The sequence below is a fragment of the Falco rusticolus genome, chromosome 1 (genome assembly GCF_015220075.1).
Source record: "Falco rusticolus isolate bFalRus1 chromosome 1, bFalRus1.pri, whole genome shotgun sequence".
NCBI lineage: Eukaryota > Metazoa > Chordata > Aves > Falconiformes > Falconidae > Falco > Falco rusticolus.
In genome coordinates this window covers 31,723,056-31,742,918 of record NC_051187.1, presented here as the reverse complement: position 1 = coordinate 31,742,918, position 19,863 = coordinate 31,723,056, and the positions used below count along the sequence as shown (strand labels likewise).

Below are 19,863 nucleotides of genomic sequence, written 5' to 3'. Positions count from 1 at the left end.
TGACTGCACGCTGTGGCCTTCTCGGGAGGGTTTGGTTTGGCATTTCACGGCCCTTACCCAAAACGGATGGATGAACGCTCTGCACTTTCATGGATCCCCACAGAAACCACACAAACATCACGTGCCACAGCAAGCCACCTCTATCCCTAGCTGCACCCCGCCGGGGAAAAACAGGAAGAGTTAATTTTTTTTTTTTTTTTTTTTTTTTTTGCGTGGTGTGACTCACATAACCGTCCTTAATAGCCAGAAAGTACAAACGGCCACCGAGTCCCTTTGAGTTATTTGGAGCACGCCAGACATGCGGCCCGATGCGGGCGTGGAGGGCAAGGATCTGGGTTAGGCGCAGCCTCACTGTGGAAAGCGTAATTGGGATAATTGGAGGTGAGGGGGCGGTGGCGCCGGTGCCCCCCGCGCGGGCACACGAGGGCCCAACCCCGACCCCGCCGTGCCGCGCCGCCGCGGGGGCTGCCGGGAGCCGCCCGCTGTTATTGTCCCGCAAGATGCAAATGAGAGGCGGCGGCCAGCCAATGAGGGCGGGCGGCGGCGTGCGCGCAGGCGCGCTGGGGCGGGGGCGGGGCTGACCTCGCCGCCCGCCCGCTCCGCTCGCTTTGCCGAGCGCCGGGGCCTCAGCACGCGCGGCCAAGATGGCGGCTGCGGCCGGAGGGGTGCGGGGGCGGCGCAGCGGGCACCGCCGGCTCTGACCGGGCCACCTCGCGGCGCGACGGGCAGGGCGTCCGGAAGCTGCGCGGGGCAGCGCCGGCCGGCCGGGGAGGCGGCGGAGCCCCCCTCGGGGGGGGGCGGGTGGCGCGGAAGGACGAGCCCGGCTGCGAGGGGCCGGCGCGCGGGGCGTGAGGGGCAGCGCGGGCGGCGGGGGCGAGGGCGGGAGCCGGCCCGGAGGGGCGAGGCGGCCCCGCGGGGGGCGGGAGGGCGAGGGGCCGGGCCGAGGAGGGGCAGCGCGGCCCGGCGGGGCTGGGGCTGAGGCGAGCCGGCCGGCGGGCAGGGGAAGGCTGGCGCCCTGCGGCGGGCGCTCGCAGGTCAGGAGGCGGCTGCGCCGGTGGCTCCCCGCGTTCCTGGCGCTGGGCTGCTGGGCGCCCCACGCCATGTTCTCGGTGCTCTCCTATGGCAGGCTGGTGGCCCGGGCAGTCCTGGGCGGCCTCTCGCAGACGGACTCCCGCGACTACAGCTTGGTGACAGCCAGCTGTGGCTTCGGCAAAGATTTCCGCAAGGGCATCCTCAAGAAAGGCATGTGCTATGGGGACGACGCCTGCTTCGTGGCCCGGCACCGGTCGGCAGATGTGCTGGGTGAGTGAGCGCTGCCGGGGCCCTGCTCGCGGCCGCAGACAAAGGAGCCGGTTCCGCCGGTGAATGCCAGCTCCGAGGGCTCTCCCCCTTTATTTTCTTTTATTCCCTTTCCAAAGGAATCCCCTTGCTGCCCTACGACACCCCCCCCGCTACGCCGGGCTGGGGCGGTGTGTGGGGGCCGGGGCCCAGCCCTGCCTCACCTGTGGGTGCCCCCGAGGCCTGGCTCCTGTAGGTCGCTTTCTGCATCGTTTTAAAACCTAACCGAGCCCCCTGTCTGTGTGCTGCATTTCCACAGAAAAAGGTGATGGAAAGGGACACTTCCCGGTCTCGGCGCGTGCTGTGTCCTTGTCAAGTGAAAGGCAAAGTGACATTGAGGCCGGTTTCAAATGTCAAACTTCCAATTTCAGGGTTGGTTCTACCCTGGTGACGCTCTCTGCTGCGGATTCATGTGCGAAATGAACCTCAAGTGTTCAGATTTTTAGAAGTAGTGAATAATTATAGATAATCAATGGCATCTCCAGTTTGTGAGCAGCATTGCTTTTGACAGTGCCTGACCTTTTTCCTCTGTAGTCGAGGTTGAATTTGGCTGACGGACACTCTGCAAAACTTAGTTTTCAAGCAGCTGACAGAAGGAAATTTTCACCACAACTTTGACATTTAAGGAAAAAAAAAAAAGAAAAGCTTCCTCCCCCTGCCCTTTTTTTTTTTTTTTACTTTAAAGCTGGTGGGATTGCACTGCAGTATCTCACGGTGTGACGGTGCTTGGTGATTCTTCACAACTCGGTGCTGTCATTGTAACTTGGTTGTCGTTTAATATAGCTGAGATAGTTTTTTGGGAAGCTGTAGCTTGGTGCTAGGTAACAGTTATTGCTGATTATTCTCAAGGGAACTGTTACTCTAAGGGTGATGCTCCTGCTTTCAAGGTGTGGAAAATCGGTCGATGTGTTTTAGATACTCTGCACCCTTTTTGTTGTGCCTGTTCCAGAGAAACTTTTTTCTGTTAGAATTAGCTGTTGGACGACCTTACTTTAACATGTGACTAAGGCTGGCTGCCTCTTAAAGTTCGTACCAGGCCAGCACTGATAAAAAAATGAGCAATCAGTGTTTGCCCATAAGAGAAATGCAGAATCTCCTTTACTTATAGGTGGAGTCTTTGCATGGGGAGGCAGGTAGATTTAGACGCATTTGATCATGTTTAGGGTTTTTTGGCCGTATTTGGTAATTGCCATCTGTGGACTTACAGCTTGGCTTGTCTTCCTGCTGGAATCAACAGAGAATTGCATTTCCAAGTTGATCTTTGCATTAATTTTCATGGCAACTTGAAAACAAACAGAATTATAACTCTGCTTAAGGATCAGACAGCAAAGAAGGCTTCAGATCAGGATGTCTTAAGTACGAAGAAGAAAATAATTTAAATAGAAAAGCAGTTGGTGTTGATGCTTTTTTTTTTCCCCCTGTAAAGCTATTTTCGTGTTAGCTCTTCATTGCTTTTCTAATATACATACCAAAAAGCAAGATCACTGTATGTTCTGCAAACAGTGACGTTCTTGGTGGGTTTTGTTGTGGTCTAACTCCATGCTTTTTCTTCATCTGTGTTCTTAGGTTTACAGACACAGTTTTTTCCTTGTTTCTGCTACTACAATCATCTCTTTGCCCTCTGTTTCTCAACCAGCTCTTCTACACTGCTGCAGAAAGTTTCAGCACTGGTGTTTTCCAGCCCTCAGTTGCTCCTGCTCTTACCACAAATCAGAGGTTCCTGAATGATTTTTTTTTTTTAAAGAGCCTCTTAAGTTTTGTACTAGCTCAATACCTGCCCAGCTCTGCACCTCAGCAAAACTGGCTGAGCTGAGCTGTTCCTGTTCAAGCTTAATTTTTAAGTTAGTAGTGAAGAGGCTCATGTGGTTTCAGCTAAAGTGAACACAACATGCAGTAAGGGCGCTTTTAGACAACAGTAGATTTAAAGCATATCACTTAGTTACTCTGCCCTAGTAGTCATCAGTGACAAAGCCATGCCAGATCATTAATTGAAAATTCTTCCATGCCAGTCTTTTCTAGAACCAGTATATGGAAAGCATGCCTGTGTGGGATGGAAATGGGTGTGGTGTAACAGTGAAAGAGCTACTCCCAGCCATTTGGCATGAGTGCTTGGGGATTCATTTCTTAGGTCAAACAAAAGTTGACTAGGCAGCATGTTTATAGCAAATACGAAAATGCTAAACACTGCTTTTGTTACATGTATACTGTATAGTCTAACGGCTAAAATTTAACAGTGTCTTCTAGTCTGTGCTTTATCCTTTCATAGTGTAAGATCAACAGAATGCTTATGAGGATTCATGTTATTTCCAGTCCTCCCTTCATTATTAAAGGCTTGACAAGGCCTGTTACTGCTGTGCTTACATCCCAGACAAAAGTAAAAATAAGACAAAACCCCAGGGATTCATCTTTTAAATTTGCATGTTTTCTTCCCATCCTAAACACAGAGAGAAACCAGAGTGTTTCCTTTGGGATCACTCTGAGGAAAAGGAAATGGCTTTACTACTAATACTAATCTCTGGAGCTTTATAATTCTGGCCTGTGTTTCCTTTTTGCGGCTGCTTGTACCATATTGTACCTTTCTGTATGTTCACTGTCAGTGCCTTGGTTGTCCAGATCCTCAGAATAATCTAATATCTTCTTGACACTTGGTAGATGTTGTGTACTACTTTGTATCTGAAGGCATGCCTGTGTAGCTTTTGAGGACAGAAATACTGTTTTTTCAAAGCTAAAACCCAAAACTCTTCAGAAACTTGACACTTGTTTTTTCCTGCTTAGCATGCAAGAATTTTTAGTGCATGGGGAGCAAAACGCAAATCTTAAAAATCAACTTAAACACTTTTACATTTACATAAGCACTGATCTAACAAAAGTAAACATTGAAGCTTGTTTATAAATTGAGATGTCTCATGCTAGTGATTTTTTTTTTCTTTTGGTAGGATCTGCCTTTTCTTGCTTTTTTTCTGCCTTATCAGGCTTCTGATGTCTTTGCTAGTTTTTTATGGATTTTCCAAGCTGTTGTGTGACTCATAATTGAAACATTGCAGCAACCAATGCGCATCCCGTGACAGCATCACTTATACAATGTCTGTGCTGGGTAGAACTTTGGGTGTAACCAGTGTGACTTGACTAGTCTTCCAAACTATTTCTGTCCCCCAGCAGTAGTAGGAAAAAACTGTCTGGCAGCAGGGTACTGTTTGTCCACTGCAAAGTTTAAAATTTGGCAACTGTTCTATCTGCTGCAAATCTTGATTATTTTTTTTTAATCCCCCTCCCAACTCCCTGGGGGTAGGGGGGAGCAGGGACTGAAAGGAATTGCACTTTATTTGAAAATTGTTTCTCAGCAGCCTACATAGGAGGTACGTAGAAGTCCAGAGTGACAAAGCCCCTGAAATATTGTTAGTCTCGCTGTCATCAAGGGAAGTAAGCTACCAAACCTAAAAGGATTTGCAGATGAAATGTCAAGGTTGTTCTGGCAACTGTAGAGGAGGAAGGGATTCTTACTTTGATGCCTGAAGGTCAATTAAGACTATGTGAAGTGGTTTATTTGGTATCATACCTGTTAAAGAGATTGCTGCCTTATCACAATTGATCACGCTGAAGGAAGCAAGTTGTTTGCTTGCTTCAGAGTAGCCTTTCACCTACTCCACTGGGGCAACTCTGGACCTGTTAGAGGGAGTAAGCAGTTAAGAAAAAAAATCATGTATGTATCTTAGCTTGTAATAGACCAAATGAAATTTTCTTTTTAACATGGGAGCATCAGTACTGTTGTTTGTGGAGAAACTACAGACTGAGAAACATTAACAATCCTGTTCACTGACAGTCTTGTCAATACAACTAATCCCAATGTCAGCAGAGCTGTTCTGAAGTAGCATTGAGTGTAACCTCTTAGAAATGTGGTAGCTCCCTTTCTGAGAATGAAACTTAAATCTTATTATTCTTTACCACAGTTCCTGCAAGGGCATTGCACGCTACATATTCTGATCAGAATTTGCAGTTCAACACTTACTTTAATTTTGAGTGCTGTTGATACTTGGTGGTAGTGGACAGTTTTCCACTCATGCAGATCTTGGCTTGAGCGAAAAGCAGGTTCTGTCAAATCACAGAAGGAAATAAACAAAGCTGAACACAATACAGTAGGTGAGGCTGTAATCATACCTATGTCGCATGAAATGTTGCAGAAATCTCCCGCTGTTTACTTTGGTTCATCCACACTATTAATGTTGTGAGCCTGAGATGTTTCAGGCTGTAAGTAATTTCAGTGCAGCTGGGCTGATGTCTGCCCACGGTACCTACCCCTTTTCATCATTGAAGTGCCAACCACCAGTAGCAGTCCAGCTACGAAAACAAGTTCCTCGGTTGCTCAACACCTTGAGAGATCAAATAGTGACAACTATGTGGGGAGGTTTTTACAAAACTTGCAGAAATAAATGATAGTTTAGCATTCTCCTGTAGCTCCCCAAATCCACTGAGCTATTTCTGAGGCTTAAATACTTAAATAAAATGGGTAAGAGATCTACCTGGTGGTAAAAACCTGTTTCAGGAACAACAGTGTATTGGGGGGGGGGGGGGGGAAGATGGAAGTGCTGCTTTTTCTGGGAAATAGATGCACAATTTAATGTTTTGACTTCCTTGTTCCTCCTTCAGTTTGTTCTTAAGACATCATCGCTCACTTTGCCTCTTGCTTTTTGTTCCTTACAATCACTTAGCCAGTTACTCTTCAGTACCTTTCTGTTTCATGCAAGGGTAGTTTAAGGTTTTCTTCTGAACTTCTAAAATGCACAGTGTGAGTAAGTAACCTTTCCTTTTGTAACTAGTCATCAGTCACACACAATCTGCCTTTAGAGATTTGTATTTAACAAGGCTATTTCTTTGCCAGAACCTGGGGCGCGGGGGCATAGACACCATTTGGTTATACCGTTGTCATCCCGTACCCGCTGCCGGTGAAGCTGCTGGAAGAGTTAGTGCTGGCTTTGAGCATGTGACTTGCTTTGGATGGAGAACATACCTAGGTGTGTGATTTATCTCATTGCTGATAAAACAAGAAATCTTATCAGTTTATTTCAGTTCTGGTATGTTGATGGATACTAGGTGCTGTATTTCAAACGCGTGTAATGCCACTGATAGCTCTTTGTTACCATTGTAGCCTTCTGTATTTGATGCAAAAAAAAAATTCAGTTGCAAATACATCCTTTTGATGTTCTTTTATCAGTGATTCATTGCTACTTCAGGTAAAGAAATTGAAAGTTCAGTAGGATGTGTGGAATGTCTCAGCAGGTTAATTGTGGTCGTATGCAAAAGCAATTCCTGCTGGCACGCTCGTGCCTGCCCAGTGCTTCTGTGTGTGATTATTGTTCTCAGCTGACACAACGTTTGAAAGTATCCATCTTTCAAGAGATTTTTGGGACAGGGTCATACGTTTGGGCTCTGACCGTGGGCAGGTTATTTTGTCAGAACTTCCACTCATAATACTATTTATTTTAAACAGCGTTTGATTAATACTGTTGTTTTGTTCTGAACTTTAAGCCTGTTTAGTTCCTGTTTGCTCTGAAGTAGGTAAAACATCTGGATCTGCCCTACAAAAGTGTGTGGTGATAATCACATATTTACCAGTCTTGGCACTGGTGGGCTGTTAACTGGGCTTCTGCAGTTAACCTTATGTGTTCACAGTCAGAACAACTTTGCATTTGCATTTCAACTGTCATTTTATCCCAGGTGCTTTCAGAATTTTGCAATAAACTTCTAACAAGTTTCAGTGCCACTATCTTCACTTGCTCGGTTTCAGTGCTGCACCATCAGTCACTCGTGCTTTGTCTTAAAACTTCCTTACAGCTCACTCAGAGACATCTTGATACACTGAATCTTCTAAGAAGTTAGAAGGAGCCAGTTTTTGGACTGACACATGCAGCAAGTATTTAATCTGGCAGTAGTATTTGTGTATTTTCCAGCAGAAGGCGATGTAGTGGACTGTTAACTCTCAAAGATTCTGAAAGATCTCCGTAATATGGTTAAATACTTGAGAAGCTATTATTCTTTTGAAGTAATTTATTGTGAAATTTTCAATTACTTTATTTACAGTGGTGGTTCGTCCAGCTGCAGGCATTTCACAGTGTCACGCGGACATTTGTGTAATTTCTGCATAGGCTTGAACAAGGAATATTCAAAGAAATGTTCTTGCTATTAAATTTTCTCATTTACTGAATAGCTTAGGAAAAAAATCAACGATTGAGTACGGTTCAATTTCAGCAACTCTTCTGAGCCATGCAGTTTGTCTTAAATACCCTGTGATTCCTGTTTTGTAAGATGGTTATTTTAAGTTAAATGGTGGATACTGGAAGACAATATTTAGTGTGTTACGGTGAAAAGTAAGAAAATGAAAACCTGAGTAATCTTTTTGCTTGTTAAAACAGTAGTTGTTTTGAATATTCACGGGTTTTTTTGCCTTAGATGACAACAAAGATAATATAAATCAATAGAGCTTGGCATTATTCCTTGGCAGTGATGTTGCCAGTAGCAGTACCTTTGAGTTTTCCTTTAGTGACAAAGGGGAAATGTGCTATTACATAAAACCTAGTCCATTTTTATGAGTTGAGTTTTCAGGTTTTGCTACTTCTGGGGTTTGAAATGTCTCACAAATCATTTTGCTCCTTGTTTGCTGTATGCCAAACATCACAAAGTTTTCTTAAACTTTGTTCCCATTTACATGTCATCGGGTTCAGTAGTGGTTTATTCAGTCTGTTTAAAAGTCACATATTCCTTTCCCATAAAACTGTTTGGTTTTTGTTGAGAATGTAGAATGTAAAGATACTGTTTTTATTTTAAAACCATGCCGAAGGTAGAACAGGATGGCTAAAGATCCTAGGGAATGTAAAAATCCTCTTTTAAGACAAAAACAATAAATGTGGATATTTCCTAGGTGGTGGCACTGTGTAGTACAGAGCTTCTTGAATGTGCTTTGCCTGGGTGCTGCCATTGATCTGGGTGGCTGCAGTAATTCCTGGCATGCTGGAGCAGGAGGAAGCATTTGATTGCTCTGGCAGTGTCCGTGAGCCATGCTTTGGGAGCTAACAAGGTCATTTAGCTTAAATGAACTTACCTATCATCTTTAAGAGATACAGCTTAAAAAAAAAAAAGAAAGAAAAAGAGAGGGGAGGGGAAAAAAACCCCAACTCAACAAACCTTTGCAAAAAAACCCACTTTGTCCATTTTGGGCAAGGACAAGAAATAGATATGAGCAGTGGCACACGGGTTGATGAGCTGGTGAGGTGTCATGGAGGTGTTGCAGTGAAAGTGAATGCCGGGGCCTGCTCACGAACGGGATGGTCCTGTTTGCTTCTGTGCCAGTGATGGAGAAGGAATGTACAGCTGTCTTGATTCTTAAGCAGACGAGCTCTTCTCTTAAGTCTGGTACAAAGCTAAGGTGGAGGACCTGTGTATGTGTGGACAGTCTAGAGTGTGATTGTTTTGGAAGGCACTGGCAGAATGTACTTGAAGCTGTTTATAGCTTGCAAAAAGCAGACAGGAAGGCAGACAAAGCCATTTCATGGCTCAAGATGGAGTATGAAGTGTGCTGCCATGATCACGGATTCAGATTTCCTGCCTGGAGTAAGAAATGAGCGAAGAAAAATCAGGTGGCATACTCTTTTATTTTTGCTTTAAATATTGAAGTAGGTTTTGATAATTAACCTTATCAGGTGCTTGCTGTGGTGGCTTTCTTGTACCCAGTGATAATGCTGTAGTGTTTCTGTTTAATATTTCCCAAGAAAACTAGTGCAAAAACAGCTTACTGGTCGCTTGAGGGAACTCTGTAACTTCTGCTGAGCTTGTTTTGTAACCACCTTGGGAGCCAAAATCTTTGGACAGTACTTGTCAAACATTGTGTTTCCATTGCATTAACCCTGTTGTCAGTGAAGCAATGCTGTATTCAGCTAGCAAAGGTACATCTGGATTGTGCTCATCTTCAAGGGAAAAAACAGTCTTGCCTGGTAACATCATGTAAAGCAAGAACCATCATCTGAACTGAAGCTTAGTTTGTGTTTCAAGTTCAAGATCTAGAACTTTTCCATGATCTCTTATTCTAGACTTGCCTGCCTGGCAGCGGAAAGCAAAGGGTTAATCCAATATTAACCTGGAGTTGCGTGACCTGTAAAGAGAGGATTAGTTTGCTCTTGAAGAAACCAGAAAAGGGGTTTCTGAGAATGCCAGGGTTGCTTTTGCAGTAGCTTCTTCCCAAGGTCTGGTGTGAAGAGGGGGATACGAGGATCTGCATTTCTCTAACTTTCTTCTAAGAAAGCAAAGGGACAAAGCAGGTGTCTAAAAGGTTGTGCACTATTTTTGGGAGAAATCTGATTAATGTTGATAGGCTGCTCAGAATCTGGCTATAACCTCCTGTCAGATTATAGTTCGTGCCAAGGTCGGCTCTAAACCTTCCGTCTCAGTTTCAGATGGTGTCTGATGTGAAGGGCATTTGTAGATGAGGCAAACTTACCTTCTCGGTCAAATTTTTGTGCGTTTGCTAAGTGGCAATTTTTCCAAGGAGACTGCTGTTCTTCAGCACAGTCTGGGCTCGTGAAATTGGCTCGTTGTGCTTTTATCACGAATGTTGTTTTAGCTTTATTATGTTACAGAAGCTTGTGCTTGAAATGGTTAGTCCCTCACATGCTGAGGATCAAAAAGATTTTTGGAACAATTTCCAAGTAGAAATAGTTTTATCTGGTAAACAATACCTTCAGACAGTATTTTACTTCTATCGTTGAGGCCAGGTGAGGAAGTTCAAAACACTTCAGCCAGATGGCTGGCAGAGTATTGCTTTGGCTGCCCGTCTCCCTCTAACCACCTCCCTTTTCTATGTGCATCTTTGCTGTTTGCCTCTATGGTTGCTCAGAAGCTTCCCAAGCTTTGGTGGACCTGGTCTGGTTTTCTTGTATCTAGGTTGTTTTGAATGACTGAAAATTGACTGGATTGTCATCAGGTTTCATTCTCTTGCTTGGCTGCAGCTGTAAGCCACAGCCCTTGGAAGGGGTAGGCCCCAGCATTGTGTTGGTTACATGTTTTTTTTTGAACACACTTTCTGTAGAAACTAAATTTTCATTTTAAAACTTATATTATCAGATAGAAAGTGTTAGCCTTAATATGAGCAGGGAGCTTGAGAAAGAAGACTTTGGCCACTGAATAGTGGGAAGAGTTTCTTTGTAATTTCTATACTAGTTAAAATCTTAACAGCCATCGTATTTAAAAATAATAAAAATTCTTCCTTTTTAATGGGCCAATCAAAGGTTAATGTGGTTGAACCCCTTTCTCCCTCAAATCCCCCCTTTCTTGTTCTCTAGTGAAGTTGTCCTCCTCACAGAGTCCTCGGTAGTAGACTTTTACCCTCTTTTCAGAAATTCAGATTATACTTAGAGATTCATTCAGGAGCTGATGTCAGAAGTTACCTTACAAATGCTTAGATTTTTTTTTTCCTTAATCAAAAATGCTTTTCAAGCAGATGCTATATCCTACTTTTTAGTTGCTGAATATCTTTTAAGTGATGTCAAAAATAAACCCCCTTGTTTTGGAAACCATTTCTGTTCGTATAACTCTTGTTTTCTGTTTTCTTCTAGGGGTAGCAGATGGTGTAGGTGGCTGGAGAGACTATGGGGTTGACCCTTCTCAGTTCTCAGGGACTCTAATGCGAACATGTGAACGTTTAGTAAAAGAAGGACGGTTTGTACCAAGTAATCCTGTTGGGATTCTCACCGCAGGTTATTGTGAGCTGCTGCAGAACAAAGTACCTTTGCTTGGTAAGAGAGCAAAAATGTATAGACTGGGTCTGTGTTGTCTGTTACCTAGACATATACTTAGCCAAGGTTGCTTAAATCTATTGCCAGCTTCTACAACAAATTTGCAGGCGGTTATCTTCTCTTAATTAACCAAAACCCCATAGAAATGTAGTTGTCTTGGTAGCATCCTTATTGTGTGTGTTTGAGTGAGTGTGTGTGTGTACACATATATGTATATAACAAAATAAAAGGCAAACAGCCTTTATGTGTGAAGGGTGGTAATTTACCAGTGCTTGCAAAGAATTTGCAAAATGAGTTCTGCAGTAGAACACGCTATGGCATGTGCGCTCATGCTCTGTGACACATGTATAAATAACTGTTCTCTGATGGAAACTCCTAATGGCTGATTGTGGCTTTTTGCTTAAGCTATGTGAGCAAAAACATTTTCTGACGATAGCTGGATGCAGTTCTGCTCGTTCCATCCCTTACTGCTCCTCTTGCCTTTTATGTCCAATGAACTTTAACCTAATTGGTTGATTGAAGTAGTTTGTATCATACTATCACTGGTACCTTATATTATTTTTATAATTATTGGGCAGGGTGTGTGTGTGTGTCATTGCAGATTTTTTTTTTTTTTAAAGGAAACTAAAGTAGATGCTTAGCATATCTTGTGTCAAACTTGATTTTAGACAGGGCATCCAGCTGCCCTGGGAGTGGTGAGCAGATTGCTTGGCCTCAGCTGACAACCTTGAAAGCAGAGTACTTTTTTAAAGGGCATGTGACCTCTTATGCACCAAGAAAGTGTTACCCTGCATGCTATGCATGCTTCTCACCTGACCTTAAACTTCTATGCCAGAAGAGTGCTGTGTAAGCTATATTTAACTTGTCTGCTGAGCTTTGGAACAGATGTTCTTGCATTATATGCTGAAAGAATAGGTTTGAACCTCAGACGTGACCTTAAGTATCACTAAAATAGCAGTGGCCGTTAATTACATTAGGATTTTGCATGTTTAATAGTGCTTATTTGTGCAAAGCAGATGTAGCTGTAAGTGATCTACAAAGTGGGCCACTGGTGAGAGCTCTCACAACAGCTTTGTAGACACAGGCAGCCCTGCGTGGCTTGACCTTTTGAATTCTGAAAAGCAGCATATGCTGAGTCACAAGATCTGCATTCCACACATGGCCTCCTAGTTACACTCTGCTAATAGAGTTAGAATTTGAAACTAATGATCCTTAGTGTTTCTCCTTCAACAGAGAACAGTGTTTTTAGAAGTAGAAATAAACCCCTGGAATTACCACAGCAGTGAGCATTTGGAGTTTATTTAAAATAAAGTGAAGGGAGAGGACTTCATTAAGGAGGATTCATTAGGCAATAAGTTTTCCCAGCTGTTGTGCTTCAGGTCTTGATACTTGGTTCATCACAATTGCATCTAGCAAGTGTTTTGGAGCAAAACTGAAATGGGAGGAAACTGTCCCATTTATTTAAACACTATTCTTGTATTGCAGAACTATCTTGGATGCTGTCACATATAAAATCTGATTTTTTTCCTAAGATACTGCTTTGACTTACCGTACAGTAAGAGTGGAGAAGGTCCTGTAGATCCACTAGAGGACAAATTCAGTACAAGCGTATTGCAGGGAACTCCCTATATTGGGAAGGGGAAGCATCTGGAATAGGTGATGCCTAGAGCCAGCTGGACTTCTGCACCAGCAGGCCTGACTGTAAGCTTAGCTTTTGCAAGCTTGTGGTCTGTCCAACATGTAGCTGTGCTTGGAAGCTCCTACTGGAAGAACCTTAGGATAGGAGATAAAGGTTGTTCACCAGCCAGTGATATAGGGACTTAACGTTAGAGGCAGGAAGAAATGCTTTAGCTGTATTTCACCCTCTTCAGCAATGAAAGTTCCTGATGTGCTGTCCTATTCGCAGGAACGAAGTGATTGCCGTTTGCTGTGAGGGGCTTAGTCTGTGGGTGGGTATCTTTGCAGGACAGTTATTTTTGTGGCTTGCAACCAAGCACAGTTGGTGGCTACTGCTTAGCGAGTGAATCAAGAATGCCTAAGTGCCCTCAAGCACAGCTGGGATAGTTCTGAGCATGGTTCACAAGTAGATATGTTTCTGTTCTGTCTGTCTTTAACTTGGAATAGTATTTGTCTCTGAAACATGTTTTCTTTAAACTTGTGAAGTTAGTATCCTGAAGATGGGACAGGATTATTACTTTTTAAAATAGAAAGATAGCTCTACAGAGCCATATGATAAAGAAAAGCATTCTAATGCTCTGACGAGAGTAATGCAATATTACCTAATACTTAATTGCAAGCAGTTCTTTACTTAACATGGTTTATTTACAGCTGATGAGTGAAACTGTGTGGAGAGCACCTAGCATTGTATGGATGCTACTAGAATTCTATTATCTCAATGATTTTGGAATTTCAGTATTTTATGTGACTTCTGTAAATCCAGTCCTATAGCAGAATGTGCTGACATACGGTGGGATGGAAAACTGTAAATAAAGTGGAACAAAACAGGTATTTGTCAGCATAATGTGTTTACCAAAATCAAAGCAGGAAAAGTGAGTTCTGTACAAAAATCATAGTTTGTGTTGCAAAGTTTCTAGCATTTTGCTACCTTCAGTGTATATTAATTTTGGTGTTACTATTTCCACTTCCTCTGATTTGTAAGCTTTGAAAAATTGACTATGAATCAAATGGATGGAAGAGCAAGCAATTTCTCTAAGGCTAACTCCAGTTACCGTATTCCTTTTCCAGGAAGCAGTACTGCTTGTATAGTAGTTCTGGACAGAACAAGTCATCGTTTACATACAGCCAACTTGGGAGATTCTGGATTTTTGGTAGTCAGAGGAGGAGAAGTAGTACATCGATCTGATGAGCAGCAGCATTACTTCAACACTCCGTTCCAGCTGTCAATAGCTCCACCAGAAGCAGAAGGGGTTGTCTTAAGTGACAGGTAAGGTGGGAAAGGAACTTAAATTTTTAATCTGTATATGTGATCAGCTCCCAAAAGGTTGCAGTTTTGCTGCTGCAGTGCTCATTGTATAGCACAGCGTAGCACGTGGGATTTAGGCATTTATCCAACCAAAGGGTCTTATACCTGTCCCCCCTCCTGTCTTTAGGTAACGTGAACATTTCTCACCTTGTACTTGACAAACTTTGTCCACCGTTGCCCAGTCTGAATTTATTGGGCTAATGATTATTCATTCATGACGGCATATCCCCTTAGTCTGTGGCATGCACTCGGCGTGTTCTGATCTGTGGAAAGATGTAACTCAGTAAAGCTGCTGTAATAAGCCTGGAGCTGGTATATGCGCTGGTCGTCTTGCGTGAGTGGCTTGTCTTACCAGCAGCTTTCATTCCCAGTCCCTGTCTGTACTCTCTTGGGACTGGTTTGGAGTACGCTAATTTAGATATCTTGGCAGCAAGGTAGCGAGTACTTGAAGAATAGAGCAGAGGGACATGTGACACTTAACTCGTGTTTCCAAATAGCTGTGTTTCCCGTGGCATATTGTATTTGACCAAGACGAGCAAAAAAACTGGTTGGCAGAACACCAAGCTGGGAAACGAGAGTTTTAGGGAAAGGACAATCTGTTCGCAGAAATGAGTTGTTTCAAAGGCAGACTTGTACTTGTGTCTTCCCCTAAGAATGTCAGGCTGATGCATCCTCTGACTTTGTGAAGCCTTGCCAGTCATATGAAATTAAAAACAACCCCCAAAACCAGCTTTCAAATAAGTATTAAAATACAGCCCTCAAATAATGGTTATACACTTATTAAAGTGATATCCCTCATCTGAATACAGGAAGATAAGTGGCTCTTCGAAGAGTGACCATAGTCTGCAGGGAGTGCAGTAGGCACGTGAAGTTTTTGATAGGCTTGGACTCCATGATCCTAAGGGTCTTGTCCAATCTGAATGATTCTGTGATTCTATGAAATATTACAGCCGACGCAGTAATGGTTATGACTTTAATGCCAAAATAGCTCTTCTTGAAAATGTTGGTTAAGTTGTTGAAACTCTTGACCATTCTTGCATGTGTTTTTATTACTTCATCATAAGACTACAGAGAGGAAGCTAGGGTAGAACTCTGAAATTAGAACCCTTAACTAATTTAACCTTTTAATTAGACTAAAATTAAATGATTGATTGGAATTCCAGAGCAGTAAAAATCTTAATTTTTCTGAGATTCTGTGTCATCCATGGGAAAACAAAAACCAAAAAGCAGAAGGATAATTGATAATGTCCAGTGGAAGTCAGGAAAGCAAAGCAATCTGAGTCATCACATAATAAAGAAAGCACAAGATAAATGAGCTCCCACACTTCAATTCTGAATCATGATTATAGCTTTCTGGCTAGTTTCTGCACTGTTCTTGACGTTAATTAGTACTCATGCGTGTTGTCTAAATGCTTCTCCAGTACTTTTTTTTAATTTCATTTGTTGTCCCAGTTAAATGTTAGATTTGGCTATATATGAGAATAGGCAGGCAATCTTAACTCCATTAACCTTCCTGAAGCTACAAATCAGTTGAGCAAAGTAGCTCTTCTGGTCATTGGCATGGTCAGATGGCACGGCATGCAGTAGTTTCTCCCTTTTAAAGACCCCTGAAGAACCTTTACAAGTGAAGCATTTGTCATTAAGCTGCTTCTGAGACTCGGAGTTTGCAGCAATATTTGTGGCCAAAACAGATATTTTTCTCCTCCTGGTATTGTGTAATGTATTAGACAGAAGTAGACCAACCAGCTGTGGTCTCCTGGTGGCGATTTCCAGACATGTTTCATATTCCATTGCATTAGAAAGTGATTCAGAATCCTGAAGTGTTTTGGCCAGTCCTGTTATGAATTGTCCTTTCAAGTATAGCTTTTTTACATATTTAGGATGAGTGAGAAGGAAGCCCTGAGCCACCATTCTACTTAATGGTTTCCATGGAGATACACTTGTGAAGCGGATTAGTTTGCAGGGTTGTTCATCTGGGAATTGTAAATGCAAATCCTTTGTGTAATAGCTGGAACATTACCTGTTTGCAATCACAGTTCTTCTGTTGTAGCTTTCTTGACAAGCCATCCTGGTGAAAAAAGCTCCACGGTTAGCGATTATTTCTTTTCTTTTGCAGAAAAACACCTAACGGTGGTGAATTACAAAAGCTGTTGATGTGCTGGTTTGACATTGCTTGGTGTCTTGGTGAAAGCTGGTCCTTTTCTTTAAGATATCTGTAACTTGTACAGCCCCGATGCTGCTGGGGTCATTTTCTTTTAACATATCTGTAATCTTCACAGCCCCGATGCTGCTGATAGTACCTCTTTTGATGTCCAGCTGGGAGACATTATTTTGACTGCCACAGACGGACTGTTTGACAACATGCCTGACTACATGATTCTGCAGGAGTTAAAAAAGCTGAAGGTGAGCGTGTGTATTCTGTGTCACATCTTTTGTGCTGGTTCTCCCTTATAGTTACTGCCATTACTCTTTAGGCATGTAACTTTTGTATTTTATAGAAAAGATCCAACACAAAGCGCTGCCGTTTGAGCGACTTTCCAGTTTCAGACATTTCAGGTGTAAGCAGCAGGAAGGAGTGCCGACCCCACAGCGCTCTCTTGGCTCTGCACAGGGCTGAATCCAGAAGCAGCAGCTCAGGGATAAGTGTCCCGAGTGGCAGCTGGTCCCGTGTCACTAACGAGGGAGGGGAAAGAGGGAGATCATCAGTAGCAGGCACTGCCCTTGGCCAGCTGCTCGCACACACTGTATTTGATCTGTCTTTGCAGGTTGTAGATAATATATGTGAAAAATACAGCATTCTCTCATGGGTTAGTTGAAGGATTGAGCTGTGTACTTAAAAATAATTTGAAGCTTTTCTGAAGGGTTATAAACTAGTAATTCTAAAGTAGTATGGGCTGTCAGAATTGCAGGTTGTGTGCACGCCTGAAAATCTTTAATGTTCTGCAAAAAAAATTTCCTGGCCCTTTTTCCAAGTTAGTGACCACAAATGCTCTTTTTTAAGTAATGTATTAAAATATTTTAATTTGGATGAGAACACTTAGCTTAAGGCTATTTACCTACAAAAAGGAAAGTGTGCTTAGGAGATATCAATATGTATAACCTCCTGAGGAAACTGTTTTGTTATGAAATGCAAATATGGTTAACATGTAGAATTATAGTGCAGTGTTTAAAAAAATTTGCGTGCTCTTACCCTGTAGCTACAGAACAGAAAGGTGGTGTCAGACAGAGACTGGGTCCTTAGAGACAACATGTCTGAGAGGCCTGGGCGCATCAGGCAGGCTCTTATTTCCCCCTCTCTGCATTCCCCATGATCGCTCTCCCCTCTTCCCTGTGCATAATTTGGTCTGAAATGGAAGATGTGAGCACAGGCTGTCACAGAGGCTTTAATCTGGTTAGCAAAGGTGCTGACAGCACTGAAGGTGTAACAGCTAGGGCTGGGGGGCTGGTCGCTGCCCGCAGGGCTGTTGCTGATGCTGTAGCCAGCTCACACCTCTTGTCGGCTGTACTCCCCCCTTCCTTGTCCTGGTTAGGGGGTAAGGTTAGGGAGGGGGTAAGGTTGGCCTGGGAGCACACTGGGGTTGGAATTCCCGTGTGGAAGAAAGTTGAGCTCCACCTTTCGGTGTGTTTGGGAAAGGCACTAAAGTTCCCCGTGAGGTTCAGCCAGAAGTTAATGATGTAAATGCCTGCTAATTCCCCAGACTGCAGGGAAGACTCTTCAAATGACAAGGCATTTTAAAATAGTTACAAACCGAAAGAGCAGCGGTTGTCCTGTTATGTTGGGTTGAGTAAGAAAAGTCTTGGAATAAAGCAGCAGAGTTACTGAAATGGGGAAAAAAAAATGGCTCTCAAATGCTGCGGTCTATAGAAAGTTTGCCTGCTCAATACGGGTTTTTTCCCATGTGATTTTTAAAGTGCCCGGTCTCCCCAAGTGTGCTGTTGGCAGTTTGGGTATGAGGGTCAGAGAAGAGAGACTTCTCATTCAGGGTAAAATGCAATTGCTTCAGCAGAGCCTGCTTTGTGCGGGAAGGATGGGTCTTTCAGTGTGAACTGCTAGCACAGCTATCAAATAACCCGTTTCCTTCAGGTCTCTTTATGTGGAATATTCGTCTTCTAAGTTTTTAAATTCTGTAAGTCCTCCAAAAGCAAGTCTTGGAGCTGCTGGTAGGGAACAGAAGCCTGGACCTCAGTTGTGCAGATTTGCAGTTCTAACCCAAATTTACAAAGCCTGAAAGGTGGTGAGGGTTCAGTTTGGAAGAGAGAATGGTAGCTACTGCCCTAATCTGTGAGAGAGATGTCTGGCAGTCAGGGATCTCCAAACTGACATGCATCAGCAAAACAATGACCAGTGGACTTTCTTTCAAGAATAAACATTTTTCCTCGTTCATTTAGAACTCCAACTATGAGAGTATACAGCAGACTGCAAGAAGCATCGCTGAGCAAGCTCATGAGCTGGCATATGATCCCACTTACATGTCGCCGTTTGCACAGTTTGCATGTGACAATGGATTGAATGTGAGAGGTAAGAAGATAATTTTTTTTTCCCCCCCCACCCTCCTCCTCCCACTCCTGCTATCTCTGAGAAATCTTAAGCAAAGTGAAGTTCTGTTGTTGCAAAATCTGATAGGAAAACTGTGTTAAGAAATGCGGTTGGCAGTAGAGCGCCAAGCCAGCGCACCAGGTTTGGCAAGGACCCCAGCTCCTGACACAGGTCATCCCAGGCCCCGGCTGGTCGGAAGCCTCCTGTGGGGAAGCAGCTGGAACACAGAGAACACAGCACTCTGATTTTTAAATTTTTTTTTTCCTCTAATATGTATGCTCCTGCCCCAGGAATCCTGCCTGATACAAGTTATCCAGGTTCTTGGAGAGAGAGCTGTACTTGACTTGTTCCTTGGATTCGATGGCGTGGGTGGCTTTTTCTGTTTGTTTTTTTTTTTGTGGTTGGTTGGGTGGTGGTGGGGGGGTGTTGGGGTGTTTTTTTGGTTTGGTTTGTTTTTTTAAGGTCTTCTATTATTGATGCGTTTTAGCCAGGATTTTGCCCACCCTTCAGTGGGTTTGAGGTAATTTTGGTCAAAATTTCTGACCCTTGTACCATTAGCATCCCTGTCCTCTCTGTTGGTTCTACTTCCCGTGCTTTAGAAGGATGCTAACACCTGGCAGAGTCCAGAGTCCTATCAAACACGTTTTCTTCTTTTAATAAATAAGTATCATTCTGCTAGTAAAGATGTTCTCATTATCCCTCTGTCAGGAGGGCAGAAGTCCCTGCAGGACCCTTAAGTGTCTTTCCTCAGGGTAGAGACAATAGGTGTAAAGCTTGGGCTCCATGTTGCTGCAAAGCTCCGTCTTTCAGTGATGAAACTGCCGATCTCCCGAGCCCAGAGGGCTGCTGTGCCTTCTTGCGTAACGAAATAGCTCTTCTCCAAGCCGTTTCTCTAGGGTTTGAGTATCTTGCTCTAGCTGTTGAGGTTTGAAAAGTGACAACTAAGTGCGTTAAGTAGCTTTTGGGAATACAGTGCTGGAGAAGATGCTAAAGACGTGTATGATTTACGGTAGAAATTCCTGAGAAGATACCGGCTTTATTGCAGCTTGTGCGTAACGAAGCGTTGTCAGGGGTTTTGTACATTTGTTAAATAAACGGTCTGCTAGAAATCAGGCTTTCTGCTCTGCCGGCTAACAACAACATTCAGGATTCTGTGCTACTCCCAGTAGTTTGTGGTCTGACTACAGCTTAAAAGGGAGAGTGCTCGGTTGCTGTGCTAGGTGTCA

The 19,863-nt window shown here is 43.4% G+C and overlaps 2 protein-coding genes across 3 annotated transcripts in view; one reads left to right on the top strand and one right to left on the bottom strand.

The window, feature by feature from the left end:
* The first annotated feature begins 938 nt into the window (after nucleotides 1–938).
* PPTC7 (protein phosphatase targeting COQ7) overlaps nucleotides 939–19,863 on the top strand; it is a 23,298-nt gene continuing 4,373 nt past the window's right edge. The window contains exons 1-6 of one of the 2 annotated variants that reach the window (XM_037375526.1): nucleotides 1,136–1,302; nucleotides 6,215–6,347; nucleotides 10,938–11,117; nucleotides 13,863–14,061; nucleotides 16,380–16,503; nucleotides 18,490–18,619. In XM_037375526.1, coding sequence (XP_037231423.1) covers nucleotides 1,252–1,302; nucleotides 6,215–6,347; nucleotides 10,938–11,117; nucleotides 13,863–14,061; nucleotides 16,380–16,503; nucleotides 18,490–18,619 — 817 coding nt within the window. In that variant the 5' untranslated portion in view covers nucleotides 1,136–1,251. Of the gene's footprint in view, nucleotides 1,303–6,214; nucleotides 6,348–10,937; nucleotides 11,118–13,862; nucleotides 14,062–16,379; nucleotides 16,504–18,489; nucleotides 18,620–19,863 lie in introns of both variants that reach the window. The other variant, XM_037375525.1, reaches the window with a different exon arrangement.
* Nucleotides 16,511–19,863, bottom strand: part of RAD9B (RAD9 checkpoint clamp component B) — a 17,209-nt gene continuing 13,856 nt past the window's right edge. The window contains exon 11 of the mRNA XM_037375520.1: nucleotides 16,511–16,773. Coding sequence (XP_037231417.1) covers nucleotides 16,771–16,773 — 3 coding nt within the window. The 3' untranslated portion in view covers nucleotides 16,511–16,770. The remainder of the gene's footprint in view (nucleotides 16,774–19,863) is intronic.